At 41.7% G+C, this 12,242-nt stretch overlaps 1 protein-coding gene across 3 annotated transcripts in view; it reads left to right on the top strand.

The window, feature by feature from the left end:
* LOC139407721 (F-actin-monooxygenase mical2b-like) overlaps positions 1 to 12,242 on the top strand; it is an 89,390-nt gene that overhangs the window by 41,980 nt on the left and 35,168 nt on the right. For all 3 annotated transcript variants that reach the window (XM_071151590.1, XM_071151583.1, XM_071151574.1), the window contains exons 11-12: positions 5,460 to 5,550; positions 6,182 to 6,329. In XM_071151590.1, the coding sequence (XP_071007691.1) occupies positions 5,460 to 5,550; positions 6,182 to 6,329 (239 nt within the window). The remainder of the gene's footprint in view (positions 1 to 5,459; positions 5,551 to 6,181; positions 6,330 to 12,242) is intronic.

The following is a 12,242-nucleotide window of genomic DNA, read 5'->3' as shown; positions in this document are numbered from 1 at the left end:
TGAAGGTCCCCAAGAACACAGTGGCTTCGTTAATCTTAAATGGAAGAAGTTTGGAACCATCAAGACTCTACCAAGAGCTGTCCGCCCTGCCAAACTGAGCAATCGGGGGAGTAGGGCCTTGGTCAGTGAGGCGACCAGGAACCTGCGGGTCACTGACAGAGCTCCAGAGTTCCTTAGTGGAGATGAGAGAACCTTCCAAAATGACAACCATCTCTGCAGCACGCCACCAATCAGGCCTTTGTGGTAGAGTGGCCAGATGAAAGCCGCTCCTCAGTAGTTTCCCATAAGACACCTAAAGAAACAAGATTCTCTGGTCTGATGAAACCAAGATTGAACTATTTGGCCTGAATGCCAAACATCACGTCTGGCATCATCCCTAAGGTGAAGCATGGTGGTGTTAGCATCATGCGGTTGGGATGTTTTTCAGCGGTACGGGCTGGGAGACTAGTCAGGATCGAGGGAAAGATGACCAGAGCAAATTACAGACCGGTCCTTGATGAAATTCTGCTCCAGAGGGTTCAGGACCTCAGACTGGGGTGAAGGTTTACCTTTGTCCAGGACAATGACCCCAAGCACACTGCCAAGCAACGCAGGAGTGGCTTCGGGACAAGTCTTTGAGTGGCCCAGCCAGAGCCTGAACTTAAAACCTTATCGAACATCTCTGGAGAGATGTGAAAATAGCTGTGCAGCAACGCTCCCCATCCAACCTGACAGAGCTTGAGGGAATCTGCAGAGATGAATGGAAGAAATTCCCCAAATACAGGTCTGCAAAGCTTGAACCGTCATACCGAAGAAGACTCGAGGCTGTAATCGCTGCCAAAGGTGCTTCAGCAAAGTACTGAGTAAAGGGTCTGAATATTTATGGAAATGTGGTATTTCTGCTTTTTATTTTGAATAAGTTTGCAATCATTTCTAAACCGGTTTTGTCATTATGGGGTATATAGATTGCTAACAAAAAAAATTATAGTTAATCAATTTTAGTATATGGCTGTAAAGTAACAAAATGTGGAAAAAGTCAAGGGGTCTGAATACTTTCCGAATGCACTCTAGAACAGTTGACAATTAACCCATTCATATCCATTGCAGAAATGTTATTTATTTTAGTCTAGTTTATTTGATTCTTGTTCTCTCTGCTTCCTAATGGACAAATCTGAAGACGTTTTTAAATCAGCCAAAGCATTTGTCTACAGTGAGTTTTTTTTATATTGTACTATATTTAGTCTTTGGACACATGGGGTTACTGTTTTTTTACACATTTCATGAATCATGTGGCAGGTTCATTAAATAAAGTTGAAGTCGGAAGTTTACATCCACCTTAGCCAAATACATTTAAATTCAGTTTTTCACAATTCCAGACATTTAATCCTAGTCAACATTCCCTGTCTTAGGTCAGTTAGGATCACCACTTTATTTTAAGAATGTGAAATGTCAGAATAATAGTAGAGAGAATTATTTATTTCAGCTTTTTTTCTTTCATCACATTCCCAGTGGGTCAGAAGTTTACATACACTCAATTAGTATTTGGTAGCATTGCCTTTAAATTGTTTAAATTGGGTCAAACGTCTCGGGTAGCCTTCCACAAGCTTCCCACAATAAGTTGGGTGCATTTTGGCCCATTCCTCCTGACAAAGATGGTGTAACTAGGTCAGGTTTGTGGGCCTTCTTGCTCGCACATGCCTTTTCAGTTCCGCCCACAAATATTCTATAGGATTGAGGTCAGGGCTTTGTGATGGCCACTCCAATACCTTGACTTTGTTGTCCTTAAGCCATTTTGCCACAACTTTGGAAGTATGCTTGGGGTCATTGTCCCTTTGGAATACCCATTTGCGACCAAGCTTTAACTTCCTGACTGATGTCTCGGTTTTGGAGCAGTGGCTTCTTCCTTGCTGAGCGGCCTTTCAGGTTATGTCGATATTGGACTCGTTTTACTGTGGATGTAGGGACTTTTGTACCTATTTGCTCCAGCATCTTCACAAGATTCTTTGCTGCTGTTCTGGAATTGATTTGCACTTTTCGCACCAAAATACATTCATCTCTAGGAGACAGAACGCGTCTCCTTCCTGAGCGGTAGGACTGCTGCGGGGTCCCATGGTGTTTATACTTGCGTACTATTGTTTGTACAGATGAATGTGGTACCTTCAGGCGTTTGGAAATTGCTCCCAAGGATGAACCAGACTTGTGGAGGTCTACAAATGTTTTCTTATGTCTTGGAATGTTCCAAGCTGATTAAAGGCACAGTGAACATAGTGTATGTAAACTTCTGACCCACTGGAATTGTGATTAGTGAAATAATCTGTCTGAAAACAATTGTTGGAAAAATTACTTGTGGCATGCACAAAGTAGATGTCCTAACCGACTTTCCAGAACTATAGTTTGATAACAAGACATTTGTGGAGTGGTTGAAAAACAAGTTTTAATGACTCCAGCCTAAGCGTATGTAAAATTCCGACTCCCAACTGGAGTTTCTGTCAGGTACAGTCTCAACGTCAACTGTGAAAAGGCGACTCCGGGATGCTGGCCTTCTAGGCAGAGTTCCTCTGTCCATTGTCTGTTATTTTGCCCACCTTAATCTTTTATTTTTGTTGGCCAGTTTGAGATATGGCTTTTTCTTTGCAACTCTGCCTAGAAGGCCAGCGTCCCGGCGTCACCTCTTCACTGTTGCCGTTGAGACTGGTGTTTTGCAGGTGCTATTTAATGAAGCTGCCAGTTGAGGACTTGTGAGGTGTCTGTTTCTCAAGCTCGACACTAATGTACTTGTCCTCTTGCTCAGTTGTGCACCGGGGCCTCCCACACACTCTTTCTATTCTGCTTAGAGCCAGTTTGCTCTGTTCTGTGAAGGGAGTTGTACACAGCGTTATACGAGATCTTCAGTTCCTTGGCAATTTCTCGCATGGAATAGCCTTCATTTTTCAGAACAAGAATAGACTGATGATTTTCACAAGTAAGTTCTTTGTTTCTGGCCATTTTGAGCCTGTAATCAAACCCACAAATGCTGAGGCTCCAGATACTCAACTAGTCTAAAGAAGGTCATTTAAAAAAAATGTATTGCTGTTTTAATTAGCACCACAGTTTTCAGCTGTGCTAACATAATTGCAAAAGGGTTTTCTAATGATCAATTAGCCTTTTTAAAATGGATAAACTTGGATTAGCTAACACAACGTGCCGTTGGAACACAGGAGTGATGGTTGCTGATAATGGGCCTCTGTACGTCTATTTAGATATTCCATAAAAAATCTGCTGTTTCCAGCTACAATAGTAATTTACAACATTAACAATGTCCACACTGTTTCTGATCATTTTGATGTTATTTTAATGGACAAAAAATGTGCTTTTCTTTCCAAAACCAAGGACATTTCTAAGTGACCCCAAGCTTGTGTGTGTGTACACTACAGAAGATATCCCTATTTGGTAAAAGACCAAGTCTATATTATGGCAAGAACGGCTCAAATAAGCAAAGAGAAACGACATTCCTTCATTACTTGAAGACGGGAAGGTCAGTAAATGTGGAACATTTAAAGAACTTTCTTCAAGTGTGGCCTCAAAAACCATCAAGCGCTATGATGAAAGTGGCTCTCAAAAGGACCGCCACAGGAATGGAAGACCTGGAGTTACCTCTGCTGCAGAGGATAAGTACATTAGTTACCAGCCTCAGAAATTACAGCCCAAATAAATGCTTCAGAGTTCAAATAACAGACACATCAATGGTTCAGAGGAGACTGAGAATCAGGCTTACTGTCGAATTTCTGCAATGAAACCACTACTAAGCAACACCAACAAGAAGAGATTTGCTTGGGCCAAGAAACACAAGCAATGGAAATTTGACTGGTGGAAATTTGTCCTTTGGTCTTGACTCCAAATGATAGATTTTTGATTCCAACCGCTGTGCGTTTGAGACGTGGTGTGGGTGAACGGATGATCTCTGCATGTGTGCATGTGTGTTTCTTAGCATGGAGGAGGTGGTGTGGGGGTGCTTTGCTGGTGACCCTGTCAGTGATTTGTTTTGTTTTTATTTGATTTATTTTTTAATTCAAGGAACACTTAACCAGCATGGCTACCACAGCATTCTGCAGCCATCCCATCTGGTTTGAGCTTAGTTGGCTTATCATTTTTTTTCAGCAGGACAATGACCCAACACACCTCCAGGATGTGTAAGGGCTATTTTACCTTGAGTAGAGGGATGGAGTGCTGCATCAGATGACCTGGCCTCCACAGTCCCTCGACCTCAACCAAATTGATATGGTTTGGGATGAGTTGGACCGCAGAATGAAGGAACAGCAGCCAACACGTGCTCAGCATATGTGGGAACTCCTTCAAGACTGTTGGAAAATATCTCCTCATGAAGCTGTTTGAGCGAATGCCAAGAGTGTGCAAAGCTGTCAAGGCAAAGGGTGACTACTTTGAACAATCTCAAATATGCAATATATTTTGATTAGTTTAACACCTTGGCTTACTACATAATTCCATGTGTGTTATTTCATAGTTCTGATGTCTTCACTACAATGTAAAAAATAGTAAAAATAAATAACCCTTGAATGAGTAGGTGGTGGTACTGTATATATGGAAACAAGATTGAGTGGATGAAATCCACACACTCTCATATATTCTGACGTTGATTCCAGAGGCAGTTTGGAACTCGGTAGGGAGTGTTGCAATGGAGGACAGCTGGTTTGACGCATTACGCGCTTCAGGACTCGGCGGTCCCGTTCTGTGAGCTTGTGTTGCCTACCACTTCGCGGCTGAGCCGTTGTTGCACCTTGACGTTTCCACTTCACAATAACATTACTTACAGTCCCCTTGGGCAGAAATTTGACAAACTGACTTGTTGGAAAGGTGGCATCATATGATGGTGCCACGTTGTAAATCACTGAGCTTTTCCGTAAGGCCATTCTACTGTCAATGTTTGTCTATGGAGATGGCATGGCTGCATGCTCAATTTTATACACCTGTCAGCAATGAGTGTGGCTGAAATAGCCGAATAACATACTAATGACCATCAGCAGCATCAGAGCTTGGAGAAGCCTAATTACCATGACTAAACGGTCAGGTGGAATTTGACTGCCTTCATGACTCGTGACCACCGGTAATACGGTCACAGCAACAGCCCTAGGTATATATACATGTACATCATCTGGACCATTGGTGTCCAATGATAACCCCACGTGTCCAAAGGTATAGTATGATGCAGAAACGGCTATAGTTCACAAACAGTGAGTTTATTTTGAACAGGTGAACAGGTCAAATAACAATACTATATGCTGGTGTCAACACATTGCATTCATTTACACCAAACAGAATTTGTTCTGTGGTGCTTTTTTCTTATTTTACTAAATATAGTACAGGGATGTGAATGGGTTAACTTGCTTAACATGTATTGACATTGGCATGCTAAAGAACCGGTTTCACAAAGCAGGTAACTCAAGTTTTAATATTGTAATATACTTCTCATGCCTCTCTCACAGGTGCGTCACCTGTTCATAGACGGGCAGCAGGACTCCTGTCCTCTGGAGCGGGTTGGACCCACACGTAGTTCTGTCAATCTCTCCAGACGAGGTCAGTCTTCACAAACACAAACTGACCACAGTCTGAGACTTTTCTCAGGCCTGTCATCTCAATGACTAACCTGATGCATCATCCTCTAATTATATTATAGACAAGCTCAGACATAGACACCCACGTAGGCCAGGACATAGAAATGCAAATATGGCTGCAGGTCCACCCATTATGGATCATTGACTTGAATGGGAATGTCTGTTCTAGAAATTGTATTTCTACAGGCCAGGAGCTGACCGAGACGGTTTGGATTAGTCAGACGTGCAAGCATTATGGATTAGTGGCTCCTTGTGACGTTCTATTAGTAATCTGATCTGTGTTTGTCCCATAAACTTGCCTCACCTGAGAGTTAATAAAAGGGCTCATCACAGTTACACCCACTTGAAACAATGACTGCGGTCACATTACATGAAGCAGGGTCAGACATGCCCAACAAAAGCGTGTGTTGGCCTACACTCCCATACCCTCATACTACTTTTAAAAAGGTATCCATGAAGACGTATTACACTACAGGGATATGTTGTATTCTCTAGCCACTGTAGCCAGGTGTATTTATCTTTCTCTGTATGTTTTTATTTGGTGATGATGGCGTGATTGGATGACTGATTGGTTGGACCCTCTTCTCCCACAGAGTCGGACATCCGGCCCAGCCGCCTCCTCACCTGGTGTCAGAAGCAGACACAGGGGTACAGGGGTGTGGACGTCACCAACCTCACCTCTTCCTGGAAGAGTGGCCTAGCACTCTGTGCTCTTATACACCGCCTCCGGCCAGACCTCATGTGAGAGAACGCACATGTACAGCGCCTTCAGAAAGTATTAATACCCCTTGACTTGTTCCACATTTTGTCGTGTTCCAGCCTGAATTCAAAAGGGATTTAAATAGATTTTTCCCTTACCCATCTAAACACAATACTGGCAAAGTAAAAACATGTTTTTAGAAATGTTAGCAAATTTATTGAAAATGAAATACAGCAATATCTCATATACATAAGTATTCACATGCCTGAGTCGATACTTTGTAAAAGTACCTTTGGCAGTGATTACAGCTGTGGTTCTCTCTGGGTAAGTCTCTAACAGCTTTCAACACCTGGATTGTGCAACATTTGCCCTTTTTTTATTTTTTTTATTTTTTATTTTTTCAATATTTTCAAAATTCTTCAAGCTCTGTCAAATTAGTTGTTGATCATTGCTAGACAACTATTTTCAGGTTTTGCCATCGATTTAAAACTTCTTGTGACTCCCAAACCCTCATGCGTAATCATTGCCTGAAACTAATTAGCATAATGCAACAGACATAAATATCCCTAGAAAATATTCCTATTCATGAAAATCACAAATGAAATGTATTGAGACACAGCTTAGCCTTTTGTTAATCACCCTGTCATCTCAGATTTTCAAAATATGCTTTACAGCCAAAGCTAGACAAGCATTTGTGTAAGTTTATTGATAGCCTAGCATAGTATTATGCCTTGCTAGCAGCAGGCAACCTTGTCACAAATCAGAAAAGCAATCAAATTAAATCGTTTACCTTTGAACTTCGGATGTTTTCACTCACGAGACTCCCAGGTAGATAGCCAAAGTTAATTTTTTCCCAAAATATTATTTTTGTAGGCGAAATAGCTCAGTTTGTTCTTCACGTTTGGCTGAGAAATCGCCCGGAAATTGCAGTCACGAAAATGGCGCAAAATATTCCAAATTAGCTCCATAATATCGACAAACATGGCAAACGTTGTTTATAATCAATCCTCAAGGTGTTTTTCTAATATCTATTCGATAATATATCCGTCGGGACAATTCGTTTTTCAGTAGGACCGATTGGAGTAATGGCTACCTCTGTATTTTACGCAAGAATCTCTCTCGGAGCCACCATGTGACCACTTACGCAATGTAGCCGCCTACGCTATTCTTCAACATAAATGCGTAAAACTACGTCACAATGCTGTAGACACCTTGGGGAATACGTAGAAAGCGTAAGCTCGTTGATGGCACATTCACAGCTCAATAGGGACTCATTGGAACGCAGCGCTTTCAAAATATGGGGCACTTCCGGATTGGATTTTTCTCAGGCTTTCGCCTGCAACATCAGTTCTGTTATACTCACAGACAATATCTTTACAGTTTTGGAAACGTTAGTGTTTTTTATCCAAATCTGTCAATTTATATGCATATTCTAGCATCTTGTCCTGACAAAATATCCCGTTTTAAAACGGGAACGTTTTTTTTCCAAAAATGAAAATACTGCCCCCTAGTACCAACAGGTTTTAACTCCAAACTGTAACTCGGTCACTCAAGAATATTGACTGTCTTCTTGGTAAGCAACTCCGGTGTATATTTGGCCTGGTGTTTTAGGTTATTGTCCTGCTGAAAGGTGACTTCATCTCCCAGTGTCTGGTGGAAAGCAGAATGAATCCAATTTTCTTATAGGATGTTGGTCTCCATTCTGACTTTTATTCATTTTTTTCCCTGAAAAACTCCCCAGTCCTTAACGATGACAAGCATACCGATAACATCATGCAGCCACCACTATGCTTGAAAATATGGAGCGTGGTACTCAGTAATGTTATTTGCTTTGCACTAATACTTTAGTGCCTATATTAGAATACTGTTGTTCTGTACAGCATGGGTGTCAAACTCATTCTATGGATTTTATTTAATGTTGATTTATTAGGATCCCCATTAGCCGAAGGCCAATGGCGTCAGCTAGTCTTACTGGGGTCCAACACAGCGAAAAATACAATACAGACAAAATACTTTACAATTTACATACATTTTAAAAACATTAACATGTAGTGTGTTTGTGCATCTATCAGTTACACATGCATGTCAGTATATACACACAACAAGTAGGTCACAATGGGGGAGAGGCATTGTACCTTGATGTTGCTTTATTTTTTATTTTTTAAACCAGGTTTGCTGTTCACTTCCGCTATACGTGCTGCTCTGTTCTGGGCCAGCTGCAGCTTAACTAGGTCTTTCTTTGCAGCACTTGACCATATGACTGGACAATAATCAAGATCAAATTTGAGCCTGCAGAACTTGCTTTGTGGAGTGTGGTGTCAAAAAAGCAGAGCATCTCTTTATTACTACTCATCTTTACAACCATTTGAATCTATGTTTGGACCATGACAGTTTACAATCGATGGTAGCATCAAGAAATGTAGTTTCATCGACTTGTTCAACAGTCACACAATTCATTAACAGATTCTGCTATGGTGTAGAATGTAGGAAAGTATGTGTACCAAATACAATGCTCTTAGTTTGAGATGTTGAGGACCAGTTTATTACTGGCCACCCATTCCAAAACAGACTGCAACTCTTTGTTAACCTCTATGAACCACCCATCTTGGATCCGGTATAATTGTCATCAGCAACGCTGAATAGCATAGCGCCAAATAAAACTAAGTACACTTAGCATCAGGTAACTTGGTCACGAAAATCAGAAAAGCAATCAAATTAATCATTTACCTTTGAATATCTTCGGATGTTTTCACTCACGAGACTCCCAGTTAGACAACAAATGTTCCTTTTGTTCCATAAAGATATTTTTAATATCCAAATACCTCCGTTAGTTTGGTGCGTTATGCCCAGGAATCCACCGGAAAGAGTGGTCACGACAACGCAGACAAAAATTCCAAATTATACCCATAATGTCCACAGAAAAATGTCAAACGTTTTTTATAATGAATCCTCAGGGTGTTTTTCAAGTATCTATTTGATAATATATCAACCGGGACAGTTGGCTTTTCACTAGGACCGGGAGTAACAATGGCCGCCTTTCTCTTTTGCGCACAACTCACTGAGAGCCCCCACCTATCCACTTACGCAATGTGGTCGTTCACGCTCTTTCTTCAAAATAAAAGCCTGAAACTATGTTGAAAGGCTGACACCTTAGGGAAGCCATAGAAAAAGGAATCTGGTTGATATCCCTTTAAATGGACAATAGGGATGCATAACAACAGAGAGGTTTCAAAAACAGGGGCACTTCCTGATTGGATTTTCCTCAGGTTTTAGCCTGCAATATCAGTTCCGTTTAACTCACAGACAAAATGTAGACAATTTTGGAAACTTTAGAGTATTTTCTATCCCAATATGTCAATTATATGCATATTCTAGCATCTGGTCTTGAGAAATAGGCAGTTTTACTTTGGGAACGTTATTTTTCCAAACAAAAATAGTGCCCCCTTGCTTCAAGAGGTTAAGGGTTTCAGTGACTTAATTAGCTGTGGTTGCTGATGTGTATATGGTTGAATCATCAGCATACATGGACACCCATGCATTGCATTGTTTAATTCCAGCGGCATGTCATCGGAGAAAAGTGTAGAGGGCCTAGAGAGCTGCCCTGCGGTACACCACACTTTACATGTTTGACATTAGAGAAGCTTCCATTAAAGTAAATCCCTTGAGTTCTATTAGATATCTATGGTTCTATGATATGGCAGAGGTGTTATGGATTATAAACAAGTTTTCTTAACAACCGGTTATGGTCAATAATATCAAAGGCTGCATGGAAATCTAACGGTACAGTGACCACTCATCTTATTATCAATTTATTTAAACCAATCATACAGTGGGGCAAAAAAGTATTTAGTCAGCCACCAATTGTGCAAGTTCTCCCATTTAAAAAGATGAGGCCTGTAATTTTCATCATAGGTACACTTCAACTATGACAGACAGAAAAATAAATCCAGAAAATCACATTGAAGGATTTTTAATGAATTTATTTGCAAATTATGGTGGAAAATAAGTATTTGGTCACCTACAAATAAGCAAGATTTCTGGCTCTCAGACCTGTAACTTATTCTTTAAGAGGCTCATCTGTCCTCCACTCGTTACCTGTATTAATGAAACCTGTTTGAACTTGTTATCAGTATAAAAGACACCTGTCCACAACTTCAAACAGTCACACTCCAAAATCCACTATGGCCAAGACCAAAGAGCTGTCAAAGGACACCAGAAACAAAATTGTAGACCTGCACCAGGCTGGGAAGACTGAATCTGCAATAGGTAAGCAGCTTGGTTTGAAGAAATTAACTTTGGGATCAATTAGGAAATGGAAGACATACAAGACCACTGATAATCTCCCTCGATCTGGGGCTACACGCAAGATCTCACCCCGTGGGGTCAAAATGATCACAAGAACGGTGAGCAAAAATCCCAGAACCACACGGGGAGACCTAGTGAATGACCTGCGAGAGCTGGAACCAAAGTAACAAAGCCTACCATCAGTAACACACTACGCCGCCAGGGACTCAAATCCTGCAGTGCCAGACGTGTCCCCCTGCTTAAGCCAGTACATGTCCAGGCCCGTCTGAAGTTTGCTAGAAGAAGAGAGCATTTGGATGATCCAGAAGAAGATTGGGAGAATGTCATATGGTCAGATGAAACCAAAATATAACTTTTTGGTAAAAACTCAACTCGCCGTGTTTGGACGACAAAGAATGCTGAGTTGCATCCAAAGAACACCATACCTACTGTGAAGCATGGGGGTGGAAACATCATGCTTTGGGGCTGTTTTTCTGCAAAGGGACCAGGACGACTGATCCGTGTAAAGGAAAGAATGAATGTGGCCATGTATCGTGAGATTTTGAGTGAAAGCCTCCCATCAGCAAGGGCATTGAAGATGAAACGTGGCTGGGTCTTTCAGCATGACAATGATCCCAAACACACCGCCCGGACAACGAAGGAGTGGCTTCGTAAGAAGCATTTCAAGGTCCTGGAGTGGCCTAGCCAGTCAAAGGGTATATAACAAAGTATTGAGAAACTTTTGTTATTGACCAATGTCATTTTCTGGATTTTTTTTTTGTTCTCATTTTGTCTGTCATAGTTGAAGTGTACCTATGATGAAAATTACAGGCCTCATCTTTTTAAGTGGGAGAACTTGCACAATTGGTGCCTGCCCCACTGTGTGTATATATAGTGCAACACCATTGCCCTGTAATATATACACTGCTCAAAATAATAAAGGGAACACTAAAATAACACATCCTAGATCTGAATGAAATTTTCTTAAATACTTTTTTCTTTAAATAGTTGAATGTGCTGACAACAAAATCACACAAATAATCAATGGAAATCAAATTGATCAACCCATGGAGGTCTGGATTTGGAGTCACACTCAAAATTAAAGTGGAAAACCACACTACAGGCTGATCCAAATTTGATGTAATGTCTTTAAAACAATTCAAAATGAGGCTCAGTAGTGTGTGTGGCCTCCACATGCCTGTATGACCTCCCGACAACGCCTGGGCATGCTCCTGATGAGGTGGCGGATGGTCTCCTGAGGGATCTCCTCCCAGACCTGGACTAAAGCATCCACCAACTCCTGGACAGTCTGTGGTGCAACGTTGGTGGATGGAGCGAGACATGATGTCCCAGATATGCTCAATTGGATTCAGGTCTGGGGAACGGGTGGGCCAGTCCATAGCATCAATGCCTTCGTCTTGCAGGAACTGCTGACACACTCCAGCCACATGAGGTCTAGCATTGTCTTGCATTAGGAGGAACCCAGGGCCAACCGCACCAGCATATGGTCTCACAAGGGGTCTGAGGATCTCATCTCGGTACCTAATGGCAGTCAGGCTACCTCTGGCGAGCACATGGAGGACTGTGCGGCCCCCCACACCATGACTGACCCACCGCCAAACCGGTCATGCTGGAGGATGTTGCAGGCAGCATAACGTTCTCCACGTCGT

This window comes from Oncorhynchus clarkii, chromosome 1 (genome assembly GCF_045791955.1).
Source record: "Oncorhynchus clarkii lewisi isolate Uvic-CL-2024 chromosome 1, UVic_Ocla_1.0, whole genome shotgun sequence".
NCBI lineage: Eukaryota > Metazoa > Chordata > Actinopteri > Salmoniformes > Salmonidae > Oncorhynchus > Oncorhynchus clarkii.
Note: the sequence above shows the minus strand (reverse complement) of the source record. Positions and strands in the feature narration are given on the sequence as shown.